The 23,096-nt window shown below is 52.3% G+C and overlaps 1 protein-coding gene across 1 annotated transcript in view; it reads left to right on the top strand.

The window, feature by feature from the left end:
- PTPRF (protein tyrosine phosphatase, receptor type, F) overlaps nucleotides 1-23,096 on the top strand; it is a gene marked incomplete at its 5' end in the record, with an annotated part of 196,489 nt that overhangs the window by 158,568 nt on the left and 14,825 nt on the right. The window contains 6 exon segments of the mRNA XM_009869044.1: nucleotides 2,785-2,939; nucleotides 3,794-3,805; nucleotides 6,494-6,609; nucleotides 12,523-12,620; nucleotides 20,562-20,685; nucleotides 22,239-22,414. Coding sequence (XP_009867346.1) covers nucleotides 2,785-2,939; nucleotides 3,794-3,805; nucleotides 6,494-6,609; nucleotides 12,523-12,620; nucleotides 20,562-20,685; nucleotides 22,239-22,414 — 681 coding nt within the window.

Raw genomic sequence — 23,096 nt, 5'->3', positions numbered from 1 at the left:
TGCCCATCCTGCTTTGGTTCACCAGCTGTGGAGAACAGCCCCTGGAAATCCTACCCTGCACAGAGGCTGCTGAGGCTCTGTGGTGAGCAGGAGGCTCCGCCTGCAAACCTGCCTTCCCAGGCCCTTCTCTGGCCAGAGTCTCGCTTCCAGATGACATCTGGAGAAGCAGATCTGCCTCCCGTCGCAGTGGGTTGTCAACAGGGCAAAACTGCACAGTGGGCTGCTGCATAGGGATTCTTGGTCCTGCGTCTCTCCTTGCTAGAGTCAGATGGGCCAAACCTTTGTCGGCAGCGTACTGCCAGGCACATGGAGCCTGGGCATGTGAGAGGGAGGGAAGTAGCCGAGAGGAAAGGGAGTAGCCGATGCAATAAGCAGGGAGCAGCAGGGCGAGACCTCGGCATCAGTGTCCAGCTGTAAACGTGGAGGGTAGGAGTGGTGGTGGCAGCAGTAATAGCAGCGGCCAGTGTGTAAATAATGGAAATAATAGAGATGCACAGAATCCTTTGGTCGGCTTCCAAGGTGAGGCTTCCTTCCTCAGCCTCATTTGCTTGTAATGGCTCATTAAGACTGGTCAAGTTCTTCATTACTCATCCAGCTCACGTGTTCTTGTGGCAAGATGTGCACACTGGTGAGTGAAGGAACATCACAGGTTAACAGCAAGGTAAGGCAGAGGCCTCAGGCTGTGCTATCCTGGCAATCCGTGTCAAGAAGAGGTGACCTTAACTAGTTGATCCCAGGCTGTCGTCATCATCATCATCATCTCCCCCTGAGCATAGATCTGCCACAGCCCTCCAGTGAACCACCAGCCAGCAGAGTTATTACACCCTGCTCTTAGAGATCACCCTTCTGCATCCCCCACTGCATTGCAGCCATTTTCATTTGAAGCATGAGGCAATCTGTCCAAGGCTGTGCACTATCTCCCCCGCTCAGCTCCTCTTAAATTGCTTGCTGTGTCTCTGGTGTCAGCAGGCAACTGTAACACTGCCATTCTTCAAAGGCAAAGGAGAGTGTGGTTGAAACACCATCTCTAGAACAGGGGCACCTGCACCTCACAGTCTGCCTTTGGAAATGCCACTGAGATAACAGTCTTCCTGATCTCTCCTGCTTCTGCCTTCACTTGCAAGGAGGCATCTCCAAAGTATGTCTGCAAAAATATGAATCTTTGCCCCTCACACAAAGCTTTGAGATGAACACGTGTCACCACGCTGCACAGATCAGCATGCTCCTTCCCCCCACCTAATGCAGCTTGACCTTCCTGCGTAATCACAGGCAAAGCCTTTGTGCCTTTCTCACAGAGAAGCAAATTGCCCTTACGAAAGGGAGCCCCAGCACTGCTGCCCCGTCTTGTCACCGCTGATGTAGCATCTTCTTGTGTTTCCATGCTCAGACAGAGCTGTTGCTGACTGCCTGTCCTGTTGTTTGAACTGGATGAGGGAGCGTAGGAAGAGCCTAATGGGTTGCAGTGATCCCATGCAGACTTTCTCTGGGATGAACTGGGAGCCAGCGGCTGTTTCAGGGTCATTCAAACAGGATCTCAGAGGGATGAAAGGTTTCAGGGACAAAGCAGCAACCACCCCCCATGCTCCCCCTCCAGCCAGTGGCATCTCTGATAAATCTGAGGAGAGCAGTTAGGATGCTGCCCCTGTGTGTGCTGCCAGAAGGATGTCACAGATAAGAGCATTTTCTGTACTCCATGCATGTGTGAAACCAGGCTGGCTGGGATCAAGGGCACCTGCGAGAGGAGATCAAGATGCGCATTTATGTGACACCAACACACTTGATTTTTCCCTTTCTTCTCCTCACATGCATGCAGACATGAGTTGCCTGTTTAAACTTCGACCCTAAAGTAGGTGATTTATAGATCCACAGACACCTCTTCAGTGACTGAAACTGTCTATGGCAAGAGTAGAGCGTTTCTGACTCCCCAGTGCCAAGCGGCAGGTGCCGCTCAAAAGCCACAGGCACTGAACTGATACAGCTCTGGCCCTCTCTAACAGAGGGAAGCAATTTCTTTTTGCAGCATTTAAGCCTTCTGACCCAGTGAGGCTGAGCTGTGAAGGGACAACACAGCTCTATAAGCTGCGGCAGCAGCAGAGCAAGCCAGGTGCGATGTCATTTTTCTGCAGGAGGAGTTTGGGTCTCGCTAATCACATTTTGCTGGTGGGGCCACAAAGCAGTCCCTTCGCGTTATAAATTGCTGGGCTGCCAGACTGCAGAAGGCTCTGGAAAGGAACCTGTAAGCGTGAGTCCCTTCCCAAGGTCTGTTTATCAGAGCTGAGACATCAGGTAGAAAATGTTCCTGTCATTTTGTTCCTTTAAGAAAAGCGCCTAGCCCAGCAGGGGTTTTCCTAATATAGCCCTGTCCTGGAGAGATGTGTTGATATCAGCACAGCAGGTATTGTAAACCACTTAGGAATCAGCAGCCAGCCCCACTGCGCAATTGGTTGGGATTCAAAAGCTTGTGATTTGGCTCCGAGAGAATCCAGGGCTGGCAAGTGGCTCTTAGCTGGGCTGTTCCAGTTTGGCACCTCGAGGCCAGGTCTGCCAGCCAGGAAGTTGCTGGCACTGGGAATGTTTCACACCAGGGAGAGACTGTTTCCACAGCGTGACCTCCACTGATGCCGAGGGAGGGAGGATCCCGTGGTGTGTTACCAGGGTTTGAGAAGCGCAACTGTTCCCTCCTAGCCAGAGGCAAGGGGAGACCTCCACATTTCAGGGATGTAACTGTTGCTTTAGCATAATGGACACTTGTTTTTCTCTCCCTCTCCTGCGTGTGCTGTTCAGAAGAGATATGCAGCCAGCCCCTACTCGGATGAAATTGTGATGGAAGTGGCTTCAGCAAAGCAGCAGGATGAACCGGAGATGCTGTGGGTGATGGGACCTGTCCTGGCCGTGATATTAATCATCATCATTGTCATTGCTATACTCCTCTTCAAAAGGTGAGATTCAGTCCAGGACGTAGCAGTTATGGCATAAGGACTACAGGTGGTGGCACCTTCAAGACCCTCCTTGTCGCTTTTAGATATGGGGTGCTCTGATAGACAGTCCCTGGTGGTTATGGGGAGGAGGAGGGTCAATACCTGTCACGGCAGAGGGCTGCTTTGTAAAGAGAGCAGAAGGGCTGGGTGTGCAGAAGGTAATTACTGTCAGCCTCAGGACACAGAGCTGCTGTGGATTCTGGAAACATGTAAGCAGTGGGACAGAGGAGAATGACTTTGTCCCTAACACCGGTGTGACTGCTCTCTAGTCTTACAGCTTGGATTTGCAGCCTTGAGGACATCTTTACTACTAGTTTTCTGTGGAAAATGCCTGCTTGATCTCTGGCAGATGCTCCTTACTACTGTGATTTTTGACTGGGGAACATGGTAGTGAGAACAGGGCATGGATGTGACAATCTGAAATCAGCATAGGAGCTCACTTACTGATGCCTCTCAATCCGGATCAGGACTATCTCTGTGCTCCCTGCTGAAGCAGACGCCTGCTTTTGCGTAGCAGAGCAGTCCTGCTAGAGCTGTAACTAGCATGAGATGATTGTTAGTCCTCCTGAGGAGCCATAGGTTGCATTTGCATGTGTTCATGTAGCCTGTTCAATTACAGTAGGTCGTTCTCTATCAGCTCAGCTCCCAGGTTCTGCTCCTCCTGGGCTCTCTATTTACATATGTATCTGTGGCTCAGGGAGGGGAGCTGGCTTTGTTGTCTGATGAAATGGAGCTCTGCTGTACGTGTGCAGTCAGTGCCTTTCTGTGTCAGTGATCATCTCCTTTCTTCTTTTTCTGCTTTTCCATGGATCTAGTAAGCAAGAAAGGTATGAATCCATTTTATCTTTTTGTTTTGCTAAAATTTCAAGTCTCTTTCCAATTTTTAAAAATCAAGCCTGAAGCTACTAAGGGGCATCTTTGTTTTGGGGAGCTAGGCGTTTACAAAGACTTTGTTTCCTCAAAGGTATCAGCCTCTTAGCAGTTGTCAGCCTCTCACAGCTCTTAAGGAGACAGTTCCCAGATGGTTTTTGCAATTAAAAATCAAAAAACAAAAAAAGACACCACCATCAGTTGTAGGGGTATCTTTGTTTTCTCAGTCACTTCAGACTGAGAGCTGTTCCATCAAGAATACAAGTGCATTCTTGCAGTCTGTAGTGAGGAAGCTTTGAGGGAATACGAGGCAAATGTAAGAAACAAAGTGTTTGCTGGTCTTTAGCAGGAGAAAAATGGCCCCAGGGGGGATTTCTGTATCTGGGTCCCGTAGGCACTGTGCTCAGCTTTGCTTTGTCCCAGAGTCTGGTGTGGGTGCACAGACCTGTGCTCAGACCTGATGGTGTTCCTGCTGCGTCCTAGCCCACGTGGCAGCAGCATATTCCCTCCCAGCATCACCGGCATGCTCAGAGGGGTGCAGTGTTAACCTACAGGTTTTTGCTGTCCGTCTTCTCGTAAGAGGCATTTTCTCCCAAAGGTATCCATGCAGCATATTCACAGTGTCAGATCTACAATGGGAATGAAGCGAAGCTCAGTGGCAATGGATAGCTTGCGATCTGGAGGTTTGCCCTGACTAGGCTACTGGGAGAGACAAGCTGAGGGCTGGAGCACCGCTGCTATGAGGATAGGCTAAGGGAGCTGGGATTGTTCAGTCTTGGAAAGAGAAGCCTTTGGGGGGACCTAATAGCTGCCTTCCAGTACCTGAAGGGAACCTACAGGAAGGCTGGCGAGGAACTTTTTACAAAAGTGTCCACTGATAGGACAAGGAGAAATGGATTTAAGTTAAAATGAAAACAGGTTTAGATTGGATCTTAGGAAAAAAATTCTTCAGTACAAGGGTGGCAAGACTCTGGAGTAAATTGTACAGAGAAGTTGTGGATGCCCTGTCCCTTGAAGTGTTTAAGGCCAGGTTGGATGAGACCTTGAGTAGCCTGATCTGCTTGAGAGGCGTCCCTGCCCATGTCAGGGAGGTTGGATTAGATGATCTCTAAGGTCCCTTCCAGCCTAGGCCATTCTGTGATTCTATGAACATCAGCCATGTGCTATGCCCATTTCCCAGAAAAGCTGTCCCAGTTTGCTCAAGGGCTCGGGGACTGGTACACAGTAGCACATGGCACATCTTGCTGTGCTCCTGATAGGAGAAACACTGCTTTATTTGTTTGCCATGAATTCTCCTTTCTTTCTATCACTGCTCTCAGTCCTTCAGCTCTTTTGTCTCGGTCCAGGCAGCTGGAAGGCTTCCGAGATACTGAGATTGCTCAGAGTAGTGTAAGGCTCACAAGCTGGTTCTCCCCATTGAACAGCTCCAGTGTTTGATGCAGCCGTGGGCTGCAGATGGAAGTTGCTTGTGGTTTGGGCCACAGTGGGAACACAGGTTTCACTCATGATTTCTGCACTAAATTTTCCCTAATTGCTTCTCACTAGTGCCAGCCCAGCATGCACAGCTCCCTGTGGAAGTGGTGACTCCCTGTGCCTGTGCAGAGCGTTTCTGATCACACGTGGCTCAGGGTCACCACCATCCAGAGATGAAGCTGCCTCTGTGCAGAACCTGGCAGCACTTCAGGGTGCTTCAAAGTGCCCCTCAAGAGAGTAGAAAGCAGAGACTGACTGTTGTGATTTGCAGGTTGGTAAATGTGCGAGCATTTGTGCAGGCTAGCAGTGATGCAGCTCCCTCTCTTCCAGGAAACATCAGGTCAAGGAGGGGTTCGCCATCAGGCAAAATCTATTTTGGGGCTCTAGCCAAAAGATAAAGTCTCTGCCTATTGCCGCGTGCTCAGCATGTTGGCAATGCATCCGGCCCAGCACAGACTCAGAAGAGAGTACATGCCCAACACCCCTCTCTACCGTATTTGTAATACAGAGCAAGAGGTGGGACTTAAAGAATCTCTAGAAACCCTTCTTGCAGTATTAGATATTTTTTAGTATTCACTTGTCCGCTTTTTGATTGGATCTGTCCCGGCTTTGCCTGTGAATTCCAGCAAGAGCCTGAGGTGGTGGCATTGCTCTAGGCATAAATATAGCATGAAGAGACAACAGTGTATTTTATTGTTCCATTAATACACACCTTGGGTGCCTTCAACCATTCAAGACATGTATTAATGGCCCAATAAAATACACCCTGAAGAGCCTTTACAGTATTATATTACAGCATTCTATATTTAAATATTTCTAATACTTGAAAAAAAAATTTATTATATCCTTCCACTACAGGAAATAGTTCCTAGAGAAAGTAAGAGGAAATGATATCTTGCATCTATCTGATTTTTCTCTAATAAATATTATGCAGAATATCACATTTAGAAGCGCCTCACTAATCAAACTTCTGCCATCGCTTACATATGATCTTTCCTGTTTCACAGATGGAAAATTGGAGGCACAGAAGAGGATGTGACTTTCCCAGAGTCCCAGGGAACCTGGGATGGAGCTGGGTGTCTGGGATGCAGGGACCCAGACTCCTTCCCAGGGTGGTTCATGCTTGTCTCTGCCAAAACTCACCTTCCTGTCTCTGTCCTCTCTGTCCATAGGAAAAGGGCACACTCCCCCTCTTCTAAGGATGAGCACTCCATCGGCCTGAAGGACTCACTCTTGGCCCACTCCTCTGACCCGGTCGAGATGAGGCGGCTCAACTACCAGACTCCAGGTAGGAAGCAGCTAATCCCCTCATGCCCCACCTCCTCCAGTTCCCCTCCCCAGGTCCCCATCCCAGAGCAGGAGTGGCAGGCCTCCCCGCCAGCAGCTCTGCACCTTCTCAGTCACAGAAGAACAAAGAGGACTTAGACTAAAGATATCCACGTGTCCATTCTCTGGTCTGCAAATCCTTCTCCCTGGCCTTGTCACGGCAACACTGGGGTACACAAGACTGGGGAACCTGGATGGAGACAGCTGTACGTGTGTGTGAGACCTTACATGAAGCTCAGTGCAGTTGTCCTGAGCTGGGAGGAGCCTCCGTGCAGAGCTGGGAGAACTCACCAGTGCCTGCACCTGCATTGCTCCTCGGTGCTGCAATGGTTTGGTCCAGGCTGGGGTTGAGCACTGAGCACCACTGGTGCAGTGCCGACCACAGGGGCTGCATCTAGGGGGATCAGGAGGTGCAGAGAGCCCTAGTGCTGCTGATGGTTTCCAAGCAGCTTCATCCTGGGGTCTTTGTTGTGCTAACTCTCCTACTCTGCTCAGCTACGGATGAGGTGAAGAACGACCTGCAGCCCACATTGCTCCCCAGCCAGCGCTGTGGCCTGATGGAGGGTACTGCTGGTCATGGTGGTCTCAACGCAGAGGATGATAGTGCAGTAAAAGCCGTTGCTTTCAGCATGCAGCTGTTCACTGCAGAGCATCTCGTCATGCCTGTGGTGCCTCAGGGTGTAGCTAGTTTGCCAGTCCGCACGGGCAACTGTACTTAACACTGCGGAAAGGTCTCGTGCTGCTCCTTTGTGTCTGTGTGTCTCTGATGGCACCGAAGACACAGTACCTGCCATTGTAGCGATCAGAGACAGGCTCGCCCTGAGTCATTCAGAGCCTTTCAGAGAGTCCAAGTCCTAGATGAAGTGGGGGAGCGCTTGAGCTTTTGTGATGGAGGGAGCAGTTCAGCCATAAATGAGGCACATACAGCTCTCTTCTAACTTGCAGCTCCTCCTGGTCTGTAACCTACTTTCCTTTTCCTCCTGCTGCTCATTCATCTAAGAGCTTTAATCTAACAGGAGAGTTTTGAAGGGACCATTTCCTCATGTAAACCTGCTGTGTCTGGGAGCGGGGGGTAAGAGGAGCCTTACCTGTTGCTGCTCACAGCGGTCTGGCTCAGACCTGGGGTGGGCTTCACCAGCACATCTCACTCCGTGCCAGAGCAGCTGTGACATAGTTAGTGCATCTCCCAGGCAGGACTGATGGCAGATCTCACAGGTAGGATACAGCGATAACCTGGCAGTTGCCAGCAGCCCTGACGTGTTAATTGGCTACAAGCCAGACCAGCGTGGTATTGCAGCGTGGGAGCCAAATGCCGTGGGGAGCAAGGGGGGCACCTGCACTAGAGGAAGAACATCTCAGCAGGCAGATTACTGGGAGCAGCACTAGGGAGGGAGGTCGCAGGCAGTCAGCAACAGCATGCAGCTTCTTGAGGAAGAGCAAGGTGTTGAACAAGGCTGCTCCAGGACACAGGATGCTTGTTTAGGGGGACAGGCTTCTGTGACCTATCTCTGCTGCCCAGGGACAGGGGCCATATTTGCTATATGATCAGGTTTTACATTGCCTGGAGGAGTGTGACAGATCAGGTTGGCGCCTACTCCCATCTCCATCGAGATCAGGGTGTTTGCAACAAGAGTATCCCTTAGTAGAGCTGTAAGAAGGGTCAAGAGGTGCCATCAGAGAGAAGCGAGGTCTGGGAATTTCTCTTTTCCTGCCTATGTCTGAGAATAAGCAAAAGATGCTGACTCATTTATTAAGTTCGCAGAGCTCTCTGGGGAGGCAAAAACAACTCAAAGTGCCCAGTTCACTTGAGAACGGCAGCAGTGCCCTGGGATGCTGTAACTAATGCTCCCTCACCAAGTGACAGCACTATGTTCTCCTCCCCTCCACTCCCCTACATCACTTGTTAGGCTCTAAGGGGTGGAAGTGGTTGTCGTGCAGCTAGAAGTGGCTGTTCCAGCTTCTGACGAGCTTGTCCTCATTAATGAGGAGGCATGAAAACCCACTAAGCCCTGTGGGTCTGTGCTGTTGCCCTGTCACCCACCAGAGGTCTAGGCAGTGCTGCGTGGGTGCATTGACAAGAGGGGCTGGCCACCAGCCCTGCACGCTTCGGTAGCTGGTGTCCCTGCTGGAGTGTGCTGAGCAGGGAAAACTTGTTTAATGCATAATTAATCGATCTACTGTTATTAAATATTAAGCTTTCTCATTTTTGTGGTTTCTACTTCAGACAAGGGTTATTTCCCCCACTGCTGGCCTCCCTGTACTAATGTACTGCTGTGCCAAGGCACTGAGAGGATACGGGACCAGGCAGTGTCCCAGTTTGCCGTGAAGTGAGGCTGAGTTGTGCTGCGGATGAGCTGTGAGTTGGAGGCTCAAGGACGTTGAGTAGAGGTTGCTGGGACTGAGTGCTTTCCTCCTGGCCACCGAGCAGCACAGATGTCCCCTGTAGCTGCCATCCACCTGTGCTTGCTGGCTCCCCTTGGGCACAGGGCCGCGGACAGTGGTGTGCAGTGAAAAGTGTAGCTCTTGGTGTCAGGTGAAGACGTGTGCGCTCACTCCCCTGCGAGTAGCTGCAGCTCCACGCGCTTGTCAGCGTCAGGCTGGCCGGAGCCGAGAGCCCGCTGCGTGATGGCCAGCTGAGCTGCAGAGCAGCCCCGGGCCCCACAGCCAGTCCTGTGCAGGAGGGAGGCTGCCAGTGCTGTGGCGGATGGTGCTTTTCTTTGTGTCTTCGTAGAATCATTTGGGTTAAAAAAGACCTTTAAGATCATCAAGTCCAACTGTTCATCTTTGTCTTTCCATTTCTGAACCTCTGCAATGATGACAAAAGGCTAATGGGATTTCTGTTCTTGCCCCGTTTCTTTTCTTTGCAGGTGCCAGTGTCCCCAGTTGCCCGAATACTTCAAGTTAGTTTTAACTCCTGTATTTATCTTTTGACACCTTTTGCTTTTTCTTTCCCTTTCTCTCTCGTCTCTGTAATTTTTGTTTCGATGTCATGAAGGTCACCTTCACTCACAGCAGACTGTAGAACAGCAGTGATTTCACTTTCAGACTCCATGTGTGGGGCCAGGCTCAGGTACTGTTTGCACAGCGCTACAGCAGCTCACCGCAGCACAGCGCAGAAGGGAAGGCTCTGGGTGCTGGGGCTGCCAGGACGCTCCGGCGGCAGCTCTTCTCCTGCTGCCAGGCCTCCTGCCCCCTCGCAGTGGCATGCCACGCTTTGCCGTGGCACCAGGCCTGCAGCTGGCCCCGCATGGGGACAGGTAACCTTGGCCGTTCTGGAGGGGTTGGCCAGCTAAAAACCTTCAGTGGGCAAATGGAAGGATGCTCTGCAGCCCAGTGGTTGAACACACTCCCCTTCTACCTCAGGCAAACCAGCTTCCGTAGGCTGCATCGCCTGTGCCATAGAGTGAGGCAGAGCAGGTGCCAGGGAATGATGATCTCTGAACTGCTCTACAGCTGGGCTGCTTGACAGTGTTGGCACCAGAGTCGCAGGCACAGAGCACAGGGACTTACTGCTCTAGCAGGTTGGATGGAGTAGTTCCAGGACCACAGGTGTGACTGCCCCTTTATCATTCGTCTCATGGGCTTCGAGTTCACCCTCAAGCAACCATAAAAGCATGTCCTCCCTGCTGCTTGATGTACAAGACATCTGTGTGTGCACGCAGGAATGGGAGAAGTACACAGAATAGATGCCTCCCCCAGGAGCAGAGCCCAGGGCTTTGCAGTCTGCAGCCCTGCAGGCATCATTAGACCTCTGAGCCCTTCTAGCCTGGTGGAGAGCTCACTGTCCTCTTGCCAGAGTCATCAGAAGAGCACATAGAAGTCCTGGTAGCGTGTACAAATCTCCTCTGTCTTCCCTACGCTGTCAGTGGCGGTTGTTCTAGGCTCACCATAACGGAATACCAACCACCTCTTTCTTCCCACCTGCTCTTGAGGCTCCTGTGTTGCTGCAACACTCCTTTGCCCGGCAAAACTGAAGTTTGGAGACACCCCCCTTGTATTTCTTAGCAGAGATGAATGTCTGCAGCTCTGCTCTGGCCCGTGGCTCTGCCCTACTTCATACATGACTATGTTCAGATAAGCACATACTGTGGCTATGTTCTAGCCTCTTTCTTCTTCCAGTCGTACACTTCTGCCTTGGTCCCACACTGTTCTCCTCATTCAATTGCTCACCAGGAACAATTCTGCACTGCAAAGCTGCTCCTAAGCTGCCTCTGCAGCTCTGGCACCAATGAGCAAACTGTGCAGAAATCAGAGCATTGTCTTGGTGAGCCTGCTTAACCACCTCAGGAATCCTGGTGGGTGAAGTGGCAACCAGAGGACCATTTGCAGGAGGATCTCAGCATAAGGCAGAAGAGGCTTCTTTCCTTCTCGATCTGTCCGTGCACTCTCAGGCCATCCGTGGATAGCTCCGCGTTGTCAAGTGATAGAAGGATGAGTGTGATTTGGATCAGGTCGTGCCTATATGCAGCGACATCAGATGCTTTTGGCAGTGGCGTGAGGAGCCCTGCTGTGCAGTGGCTGTGCTGTAACACGTCCATGTTATCACCTAGTGACTTGCCACCACTGTATAAAATGTACATACCCAGCCTGGGGACTGCTCCATCACCTCAGTGGCCCATCACTGCCATCTGTGGCAGCGCTGAGGCTCCTGAGCAATTGAAAAGCTCCTGGCCATGATCCAGCCTGTCTCCCTGAGTGTGAATCAACAGCTTCAGCCTATTAATAATCGTTATTACCCACGTGGGGTTTCTGGGAAACCCACAGAACAGCCGATGGAGTCACGAGCCTTGAGATTTGGATGAGCCAGGCTGTGGATAAGATGTTTCATGCCATGTTCTGCCAATTCACCACCTCAGCTTCAGAGAAAGAGGTGATGGTTGAGCCCTGGATGCCAAGGCCCCAGTAGGAGTCCTCCCAATCCCACTTGCACACCCCCACAGTACCTATCCCCTGTGGGGCACCTGTAGGATCCCTCCTCCAGGCCTCTCCCCTGAGCAGGGCTTGGGCTGTGCCCAGGATGAATCATGCTGTGCATCCCTGCTTTAGACAGGGCAAGCATCACAGCTTGCAGCAGCCTCCCAGAAGCTGCAGTAGGGCACATGAAAGCACATGGTGTCTTCCACGAGTCAGCGCAGTGGAGCTTGGATTTTGGGCCCTGGAGCTGAGTCTGCCTCTGGAGCACCACCGAAAAGCACTGAGTTGTGCAGCTGCAGGCAGAGCTGCTCCTCAGCTCTGGGGACCTTGTGCAGTCTCCAGCCAGGGGAGCAGCCATTCCTCTGTGGGACCCTTCCCATCTTTCTTTAGCTCCTCAGGGGCTGAGGCAGCATCTGCCTACACAAAAAAGCTGTGCACATGCACCACAGAGGTTTTCCCTGGTACAAGTCTGGGCGGATTTCCTCTTGGCTAATGCCGTTGTTAGGGATAAGCAAGAAGATCAGCCTCAGCCCTTGACGGTGAGAGCACCAGAGAATCAGTGTGTTCAACTTCAGCCCGTGCGGGAGCCCGGGAAGCACATTGGCAGCGTATCCTTGGCCCGTTCCTGCCGGGGGCTTGCTTGAGCCCCCTGCCCACTGCGTGGCCTGCTCTGTGTGCCCGGTGGCTGTACTGTCCGAGCATGCTCACCCGGTCATGCACATTCTGCACATCACCTTTCTGTTTTGTTTCACCAAACCATGTGCTCCGAGAGTTGCGTGCAGCATGTCGTGTGATCTCGCCGACTTCCCATCCATCCCGCCCAGCGCTTCACATAGTCACACATGCCCGCCTTGCACCCACCTTTTGGGTTTGCTGTGCACATGCTGCTCTCGAGCCTTCCTCAGCTGTGCAGAGCTGTAACCATTTTCCTCTCCCTCCTCCCTCCTTGTCTCGCTTGCAGGCATGCGCGACCACCCCCCCATCCCCGTGACGGACCTTGCTGACAACATCGACAGGCTGAAGGCCAACGACGGGCTGAAGTTCTCCCAGGAGTATGAGGTGAGCGTGAGGGCGTGCCGGGCAGTGGGCACAGAGTGGTGCTGGCCAGGACCCCCAGCAGCAAGGGCTCAAAAGCTGAGCCATGCCTCCCCTGCACGAGCATCTTCTGTGCAGGCACTGAGCCAGGCCTGGGAGCCTGCCAGCTCTCCCTGCCAGCCCCAGAGCGGTGGGAACTTGCCTTGAGCAGTTGAAGCATGGAGGTGAGCGTGAGGGCGTGCCGGGCAGTGGGCACAGAGTGGTGCTGGCCAGGACCCCCAGCAGCAAGGGCTCAAAAGCTGAGCCATGCCTCCCCTGCACGAGCATCTTCTGTGCAGGCACTGAGCCAGGCCTGGGAGCCTGCCAGCTCTCCCTGCCAGCCCCAGAGCGGTGGGAACTTGCCTTGAGCAGTTGAAGCATGGCTTGTACAGGGAAAAGGTCTTGCAGCTGATCACACAGCAGCCCGCAGTGCTCCCACCATGGGTATGGTCTTAGGAGTGAATGGGAGTTCATGTCTACCTGCCTGGGCTGTCGCTTTTTATGTTGTTCTCTTGCTCTGTGAGGGCTGCCCTTCATGCAGATTGTCCGAGGTATTTCAGTCCGCAGCATCCCGTGCCCCTTATTTCCATCTGCATTCCAAGCTTTGCTTTCTACGCACTCTGACACACATGGATTCGAGTTTTCATTCCCACCTCCCCCATCTAATCTCTCCCTGCATGCTGATGGGATTTAGCCTATGCCATTCGGCATCATTGCCACCAGAAACTCCGCTGATGTCCCACTGCCTGGGAGCAGTCCCAGCTGCCCTCCCTGCATGGAGCTCTCCCTACCCATGCCTGACAATCCTGAGCTGCAAATTCCCCTGTGCCGCTGAATCATACTCCCACTCTTCTCCTTATATCTGGTGAGGCCCCTGGATTGGGTACTGTCTGCACCCACCACCCATGGTGCCTTTACTCACACCACAAGGCGTTTGGTGAACCTTTTCGTCTTGCACTGCACCTCTTCCAGCCTGACCCCCTCCAGTCCTGCCCTCCCCGGAGGACAACTTGCCAAGGGGGTGCACACGTGGAGGGGAAGGGGCTGACCTGCACGGGGACTGCCTTGCCTTTCTCGCCATGCTCTGGGCTGAATGATTAGGTTGAAAATGTTTAAAGTCGGGGAAAGTTCCTCTACAACCGTGAGAGCAGCAGTGGCAGGATTGTGTTTTCCTGTGCTTACATGCAAGACCCTCTTGAGCTGCAGGGGACTTGTAAATAAATCCTCCACTAGTATTAAAGAGCGAATAAATTTGGGAAGTGTCCTTTGCATGTGTTATCACTTCTGTTTGAATTGTTATCTGCCTGTGCCTGTGGTCTCCCCTTCCTGCAGCATACCTACACTGATTTATGAGATGAGATCAGAACATTTGCCATGAGGTAGGATTATATATGCCAGGAAAGGGAAAGCAGATCTCTGTGTTGAGAAGGGAAGGGATGAATTCCAGATAGTTCAAAGGGTGTGCTGTGTGTATGAGGAAGATGCAGAACTATTTGCTTCAGGATGCCAAGTGGAGGGCTTTGCCGTCCCTCTGCGAACTGCTGCTTTGACCGCAGAGGGGCTGAGCCTTCACCGTTTGCAGCATTACACTGCAACTTGGGAAATACTTGAAGGAGTAATGTGCTTTCCTTCCAGTTACTTGAGTGTTCATGTATATCCTGCTAGTGCTGCTAAGGTGTGCAGTCGTATCTGCCTTGGGCTTTTTGTTACAAATCCACCTGAACTGTTCAGCCGGGTTTGCGCTACAGGCAGCCTGTGCCTCTGCCGCACAGAGGGGATTCATCAGGGTCTGGTGTCTGTGCGCCCCCGTCCTCACACTGGCCCTGCGCAGGTTGGAGCCTGCAGCGTAATACTGAGCTGTGAGAACTGTTTTGGAAAAAAATGAGCATTAAGTAAATTCTCTTAGCTGTTTTCATGAGCCTCTCTTTTCTCATTTCTCTTTCTTTAGAATATCATGGCTGGCTGAGAGCACCAATCAGTTGTACTTCTCATGTTGAAGCAGCTATTAAGAAGCTGATTGTTGCATGTAATTTTTTCCCATGCATTCTGCTCCTCATCAGCTAGAAATTACTGAATGTGAGAGGCTCGTACAGTGTCTTGACACTAGGATAGACCCCAAAACAGAAGGAATTGCACCTTGTTCGCATGTGGAGGGGACCAGCGCAGTCATTTCCCATTTGAGATGCCATCGAGAAAAATCCTGGACTGGAGTTTGCAGAGAACAGCAGCTGCCTGTGCAGGATTGCTGCAGCAGTGGGGGTCCTCTCATCCTGGTCCCTGTGGGTTTGGGTTTGGCAGGGCAGCAGCTCCCTTTGGGGCCGGTAGTGAGAGGGCTGGAGGGCAGCATGGGCACAGCGTGAGTAAGGCAATCTGCAGTGGATGCAGAACTAGGGGAGGTGAGAAGGGGAGCTGGCTGTGCTGCCCCCGTGGGAGTCCTAGAGGCAGGGAACCACAGCTCAGCAGACTCTGTGCAATCGCAGTCACTAAGTGGTGATATGGTCCTGGCGCTCACCCTGGGACTGTGGGAGCCCCAAACCTTTGCAGAGCTTCAAAAGACAGAGGCCCCAACTCTGTTTCCTCATGGCGTGACTCGGCGTAGCACAGCTGAGCAGGGAGAGCCAAGGGACAAAGGCATCACAGATGAACCCCCAAGGCCCATATACTGTTTGATTGTGCTTCAGGATAGTTGCATTTTAAGTGTTTTTGCAGAGCAGCCTGGCAGCCTAACATCTCGGTGGGGTGCAGGGCTGTTTATAGATGGCTCACGTTCCAGGAATGATGGCTTCTCAGGCAGAGAGTAGATATTTAACAGCACTTTCAACCCCCGAGGCCAGCTGCCCAGAGCCATCAATCTGGCACTCACCTTGGTTGTGCAAGCTATAGCAGGGTAACCTAGACACAGGTGACCCTAAACAAGACCTGTCAGCACCTCCCTGAATGCCTGCGAAGGGAGCAGGGTGGGTGGCAGAGATTTTTCCAAGCCGTCTGGCCTCCATTCCCACAGGTCAGAGAACAGATAATATTGCTCACACCAGTTTGCCAGCCTGCATGACCAAGCAGCCCATGCAACAAAGCCGGCACAGAGCGAGCTGCGCGCTGGCTGCAGCGAAGAGCCTGCTCCTGAACTGTGGATTAGCCTTCATCCCCGAGGGGCAAGGAGCAATCCCAGCTGGACCAGCTGGTGTGACAGGACAGGTTGAACTGGGAGCTGAGCCGGCTGCAGGCACAGTTAACTCTGCTGCTGGTGTTTTGGTGTGGGGCATAGCACAGCCCAACCATGCTCTCCTGGGCACGCAGCGGAGCTGGGGGAAACAGAGTGCAAGGGTCTGGCAGCAGCTCCTGGCCCCTCCACACCAGGAGAATATTTCAGTTTTAGTGTACAGTGAGAGCTGTAGTGAGTTTACAGTGTGGGATTAATGGAATTAAGTAAGTAGAAGGCAGGCTGAGCTGCTTAATTATTTATTTGAGGGCTGTGGTGGATGCTGCAGCTGTGTTGGAGCTCCTCCTGTGGGCCACCTGCCCACGCTGCAGCCTGTGGACGAGGGGCAGGATCCTGCTCAGGGGTAGGGGGTACCTGCACTGGTACAAGCAAGCGTGCACACACACACACACACACATCTCGCACTTTCGCTATGGGATCCAGCAAGCCGAGTGCTGCTCTGCCCTTTGTTGCTGGGACAGACTGGCTCCAAGCAGGCCTTTTTCCCTTACGGCTGCTGCCATTTCTGGGCTAAATCCTGCAGTACCTTTTTCCTTACGTCCAAACTGCAGCTTGGGGCCATTCCTCTGTGTGCCCAGTCCTTTTGGCATGTCCCTCCAGTGGACAGCCCCTGGGAGCAGAGCAGGCTGGAGGTGATGAGACATTGGTGCTTGATAATCTTTAATTTGTGCCTGAAATTTGACTATGCTCCTGCTTCCCAGTGGAGTTGGGGAGGCTGCAGCTCCTTCTCCACACTTCGCTATGGGGAGAAACACATATGGCCTGCCCAAACCCCGTCTTCACTTGCATTTTTCATAAAACCATTGAGGACATTGCATCTCCCCAGCCCTGGCAAGGCAGCTCACGCAGTGGGAGGGCTGCTTGGGTCCTGGGGGCCAGTGAGCCCAGGAGGTGCTGGACCTGAGGAGCCAGCCGCGTGTCGTAGGTTTAATGGGCTAATCGGGAAACTGCCTGGCAGGCACGCAGCGCTCACGTTCCGGTAATAAGAATAATAAGGCTGAAGTGCTGCCAGCAATTGATTCAGGAGCGCATTATGTCCTCATTCGAGACACGGCACAGATTGACAGTGGTCAATGCCTGTACTAATGTGGTTGATTTCACAGGAGGCCCGGAAACACTTGCAACCCGAGCGCCTTCCCCTCTCCGTACCCTTCCGTAGCCTCTGGGCTACTGCGCGTTGCAGGGCCACGGCCGCCCGGCTCCGGGCTGCCCATGCCTGCCAGCAGCGGAGGCAGCTGCGGGGATTCTGCGTGCAGGGGGATTTGGGAGTTGCACAGAGGAAAAGCAAACCCAAGGTGGAACATATCCGAGAGACAAACTGGCACTCAGGGATGTTTTCAAGGCATTTGTAAAGTGCTCTCGAATCTGTCGAGGAAAGAGCCTTTTTCCAGCCCCGTTTCAATGGTCTAGCTGTGTCTTTATGTTGATGGCAGTAGCAGCAGGGATCCCTGAGCTACTTTGGAGAGATTGCTCCTTGCACTTTCATGCTGGGAAGGAGTAGTTTCACTAATTGAGCTTTTTCTTAATTTACACTTGCTGTCTTACAACGTCTCTGTCTTACAATGTCTCCCCTGTCACTTTAAAGCAAAGCAAAACTAAAAATTATGATAGTTTTTAAGTTTGTTCCTGGCTCATTTCCTTCCAATTTCCCAGCTCTTCTGCTTTCTAGGAAGAATGAATCAAAAGTATTACTCTGATCAAGTTTAGGGATTAAGTGATTCCCGTGAGCCCCGTACAGCAACAGGAGCAGACTCCCAGTGCCCAGGCAGCTGTGGAGCAAGGTGGGGAGACAGGGCGGTGCTGCCGTACTCAGGTCGTCGTACAGAGATCGGACAAGACTTGACAACCACCGCTCTGTGTAAGGTCTTCAACTGCTCTCCAAGCAGCCCATCATCCTCCTGTTTATTTACTCATTTGTTTGCCTTAAAGGGGGGAACAGGTGTACATTAATTCATCACCAGAGTTTAAATTAAATCATTTTACTTCTAAATGAGTCGCTAATTTGCAGGAGTATTTAATTAGAGCCTCTTTGCACTCAGGTGCTGTATTACTTCTGACTTTCTCACCTGTTTGCCCTCTTAAGAGGCTGCTGATTATTAGACCATTTCTGCACATCCTCTTTACACATCAAAGCAATTAACCCTAATGGCAACACCTTGATGCTCCTTCTCGGTTCTGGGGGCGCTTGGCAGCCTTGTCTCCCCCAGGAAATAACCCTTTCCAGTGCCGTGCCAGGATGCAGACTTGCTGTGCAAAGCACACTGCACCCCACAGCTTGGGCAGCCCTGCAGCCTTTTGGCAGTGATTTACGGTGTAGATTGAGTGCGGAGAGGGGTCCTGAGCTCTCCCTGCCTCTGCTGCGAAGGGAGGTCTCACACCAGCACCCAGCTGTGCCCGGCACCGGGCGAGTGTTCGCAGGGTGCAAGCAGGGCTGGTGCTTTCTTGTGTTGTTCCTCACGAGCAAGACAACGCTCACTCATACCTCCAGGGCCAATCTCAGCTCCACCGCCAGCTAGCCAGCTCTCTGCACTGTCTGTGTGCACAGTAAGGCCGCCTTTTTGAAAAACAAGTGTTGTTTATGTCTTTAATAAGCATTGGTGAATCTTCCTCTTTAGTTTGTCTATTTGTGCTTCTCCGTCAGTGTGCTCTGGATTGACTAGACTGGTATGAAAACCTCTCTCACTCGTCTCTACTCCAAACAGGAAAGTCCTTATACATTTTGTTCCTCTTACTTTTTCATGCCTTTGATAATTTCTCTTGCGGTTTTGCAGTTCAGCCTTACCATTCGCTGGGCAGTAGTATCCCTGCCACACAGCTGAGGGCACAAAGCACCCAAAGACCTGATTCAGTGAGCAGCCTCAAAACAAAATAGAGGTGCCTGAACAAAATGAAGCGTCCCAGAGAGCCGTGACCTCTGCTGGGATGTCTTTGTGCCCAGGCAGAGGAGTGCACAGGGGCCGTGGCAGCCAGGCCGGTGCGTTTCCAGCCAGAAGCAGTGTTTGTGGTCTCCGCTCCCACCATCCCTGCTGCAGCGCCTCTGAGCACTGCTGCTGCCTGCTTATTACACTGATAATAGAAAATTACAGGTTTTCTGTAGGAAATGTCTATTTACATCCTACATTTCCCAAACTACCTATTAGCATCGTGGTGATGTCACATCCTCCTCTGCGTTTTCGTCGGCGCTGGCCCCTCTGCCTGCGGGCAGCCCGCTCCTGCGGGGAGAGAGGCCGCTGCCTCCCAGCACAACGCTGGCCTGTGCCCTGTGCCTGCCACAGCGCCCTCGGGGCTGGCGTAGCAATACAGGCACTGCCTGTGGCTGGGGACCTGCACCCGCTGCCAGCTGCTTGGGAAGTGCCTGCTCAGCAGTGCAGGAGAGCAGGGGACGGTGATGGGTGTCACCTTGCGCACAGCAAGGGGCTGAGCAGAAGGACCATGAGGGTTGTCCAGGTCAACTCAGTGTGGGGGAGCTGTGCTTCCCGGCTCAGCCCTTTGCTCCTGGCTGATCCAGCGCTGACAGATTTGCGGGCATTTTACTGCCTGAGAAACCTTCTGATGTGGCTCTCTGCCAAGCGATGAACGCAGATGCCTGCAGAGAGAATAACGTGCCGTGCTCCCCCTGGCCTGTTTCCTCAGTATTTTGGCCTGTGGGCCAGCAAAGCTTCAAGGAACCTGAGCTGGAGCATGATTTTAAGATGTCTTTGGCTGTGTTGGTAGTTTCAGGGGGAGGGGGTTCATGAGATGATTGATTTCTGCTCTAGCTGCCTGCCCTGGGCTTGCCCAGGACTGCATGTGCAGAGCAAGTCCCTGCATGAGGCAGCTGTCTTATCTGGGAGCTTCATGTATCTCTCAGACAAAAAAGTCATCCCATCTCAGAGGGGTGCTTTGGGTTGGGGATGGTCCTTTCTCACGTTGTTTTGTGCATGGACAAAGATGACAAGAAAAGCTTTGGGAAGGGGCTGCGTGGCTGAGGAGGAGCCCTGTACCAGGTGCACCAGCACATGGCTCACGGGAGAAGCATTGGGTGTGTGAGGCCGAGGACGCAGGTGGGATCGGGATGTATGCTTTTCAGGCAGTTGCACAGCCTGTGGGCCTTCAGCCAAGATTTATAACCACGTGTCTTCTCCAGGTTTATAGTTCCTTGTCACTCTATTAACTCAAACGAGGGATGTTTACATTGCATAAGTGGCTGGAGCAGTGGATAGTGACCTATCAATTTTCATGACTTTTCCCTGGCAAAAGCTCATAGGCTGTCTTGCAGGACACTAATACCCAAAGCTCCTGGGGCACAAGACACCCAGGGCTTGCTATATTTCAGGAGACTGCAGTTCAATAGCTAATAAAACTGCTAGGTCAAGAACTGCACAGTCAGGTCTCTCTGGAGTCCTGGCGTACAACCAAATTTCTCCTGATGGGTAGCTCCCGAGGAAAGGATAAGCACACAGTGAAAGTGGAAGTAAAGTCATCTGCAGCAGGCTGCCCTAGCCAGGGGCTCTTTGCCTGCAGGTCACAGGAGGCAGGTCCCACTGGCCTCTGGGTTTCAGTGTGGTCTGGCTTGACGCTGCTGTTGGGGACACCCAGGGGAGCTGCTCTGGCCTGGGGAGAGGGTGTGCAGGATGATGCAGATTTCCTGACTGAAACACTTGTGTGCCAAGTGTCCCACTGTGTTGTAACCACTCCTGACTCCCACCATCTCTTTCTCTCCACAGTCCATTGATCCGGGGCAGCAGTTCACCTGGGAGAACTCCAACCTGGAAGTGAATAAGCCGAAAAACCGCTATGCAAACGTGATCGCCTATGACCACTCACGTGTCATCCTGACCTCCATCGATGGTGAGAGTAACCCCAGAGCGGGCACCTCAGCAAAGGGCTGAACCCAGCTATAGCAGGGGATCATCTTTTTCTGTATTCTCAGTCAAGCAGGGGCAAACACCACAAAGTAGATCCAATGTCAGCATGATAAAATGTATGTTCTGGCTGGCTTGAAGAGAGAAGGGGCTCTGCAGAGCTGCCCCTGCTTTCCTGTTGCACACAGAGGAGCTAGAGCCCAGATGGTGAAGCCCAGGCTCATCTCTTCACACTTTGTATAAATCAGCACCCAGCTCTGCACACCAGAACTGAGCCCACTAATGAGGGCTGAGGAAGATGCAGCTAATTCAGTGCACCCCTGCCTGGGGAAGACACTGGGGACTGGCTTTTTGCAGCCCTGCAGTCATTAGCATCCTTTTTCTTGGGATGGAAGAGTATTTTCTAATGCTAATGCATTACTTATCCACTGCAGAGGAAGAGAGGGTCCAAATGGTCCCTCACAGCAAGGCCTGTTAAGCAATGCAGGTATTCGAAAGGCCTGGCCAGTCATGGGTAAAGCCTGTTAAGACAGCTGTGGGGTGAGCACATGGTGGAATCCCTGTCTTCCAGCCTGACTCAGTTGCTGTAAGTAGTGTCTGTGTCTTCCTGGGAACCGTTCCCAAAGCGCCCTGCCAGGTCCCTGCCGCCCATGGCGAAGGAGCCGGCCGCTGCGCTCCAGCTGCTGCTGCTCCCCCTGAGCCACCAGCACTTTGTTTCTGCTGAGACTGCTGGGACTTGTAGAAAATTCTGCAGGACAAAAGGGCGAAGAGACAACCCCAGCTTTATTTCCTTCTTCTAATGAAATGCAGATGCACTTTTCTTGGGAGACAAGGATTTTTCTTTCCCTCCCTGCAGTCTGGGCAGCCCATGCTGAGCAGGGTTTGGAAACACAGCCCCAGGCCCCTGCTTTGCCGCATTTATCTTAGTAACTGTGTGTTTGCATTGTAAAGGCCTTTAAGAGGAAGTTGTTTCCTTGAAGTGGGAGCTGGAGGAGCCTCTGTCAGGAGGCAGCAGAAGAGGGTCTCACACTGAGGATGGTTTCAGTGGTGGTGGGAGGAACGTCTCTGGCTCTTCTGGGGCACTTGTCCCAGCAGGAGGGAAGGGAAGACATCCCTGCCTGACATGCCCTGCTAATAGAGACCAGCTAATGAAGCAGCCTCAGTTTTAAAAGGTGCTCTAGGACCGTAACAAATAGCTGGTGAATTTAAGACAATTTTTTCAATCAGTTGCTTGGGGCCAAATGAGCTTCTCAATATTCCTGCCTGTGAATTTCCCTTTGTGTGCGGGTGGCAGCTGCCTCTCTGCTGTGGTGCTGCCTGCCTGCTTGTTGCATTAATGTGGGAGTTACAAAGGGTTCTTCTTTGTTCAGGCACCATCCCTGTCCTTTGCAGGGTCCCTGGGAGAGATTCTGGCATCACCCTGTAAAGGAGACTTGTCAGGAGCTTTGTGAACATGTCAGCCTCTTCCGGTGCCTGCAGGGCCAGGCAGAGGGTTCTGGGCTGCTGCTGGAGTAATATTTCACCCTCTTTTCTCCACAGGGGTCCCAGGCAGCGATTACATCAATGCCAATTACATCGATGGGTATCGGAAGCAGAACGCCTACATCGCCACACAAGGACCTCTGCCAGAAACCCTCAGCGACTTCTGGAGAATGGTGTGGGAACAGAGAACGGCAACTATAGTCATGATGACCAGGCTGGAAGAGAAGTCCAGGGTACAGTGTGTGCTTCCTCTCTTTTCTGGAGCTCATGGGATGGTTAGGAGATAGGTAGGGGAACCCTTTACAGCGTAAGGGCATCCAGGGAGAGGCAGGTCCAGAGATGTGGCTCAGTACTGCAGGCACCACAGCAACAAATGCCTTGTAAGATTGTCCCTGTGGGGCAAAAGGGGTGGCAAAACCGCCTGTCACTGTGCTGCTTGTTAACCCCTGTCTTGATGTCTGCGTGCGCTGTCCTTTCCCTGCCAAAGGGAGAAAGGAAAGCTCTGAGATGGGGAGTGTTGACAGTCCATGAAAGCCTGGGGGCTGCATCCCAGAAGCTGAGAAGCTGCAACGGGTGGGTGATATCAGCAGCACATCCTGCAGCCTAACAGGACCCTGGTGTCTCTGGCAACGGAGGGGAATGGCTGACAGAGTCTCATTGCAACAACAGGACTAATTTGTGCTTTGTCCAATGACAACATGTATAAGCAATCAGCTCATACTGCAAAGATTAGATATTCTGATGTAATAAATGCAAAGCTGCCTGCAAACCGTGGGGAAGGCGTGAGGTGGAGAGGAGGGAGCAGGGGCCTCTCTGCAGATGATGCTTATGGTGTCTTGTGACAATCATTTTTATTCAGCCCCTGAAGCAGGAGTTCAAAAGCCATGACCGAAGTGCTCCCATGCCCAGATGCAC

The sequence above is a fragment of the Apaloderma vittatum genome, unplaced genomic scaffold, assembly GCF_000703405.1.
Source record: "Apaloderma vittatum isolate BGI_N311 unplaced genomic scaffold, ASM70340v1 scaffold735, whole genome shotgun sequence".
NCBI lineage: Eukaryota > Metazoa > Chordata > Aves > Trogoniformes > Trogonidae > Apaloderma > Apaloderma vittatum.
The sequence above is the reverse complement of the archived record's forward strand: the minus strand, read 5'-3'. Positions and strand labels throughout refer to the sequence as shown.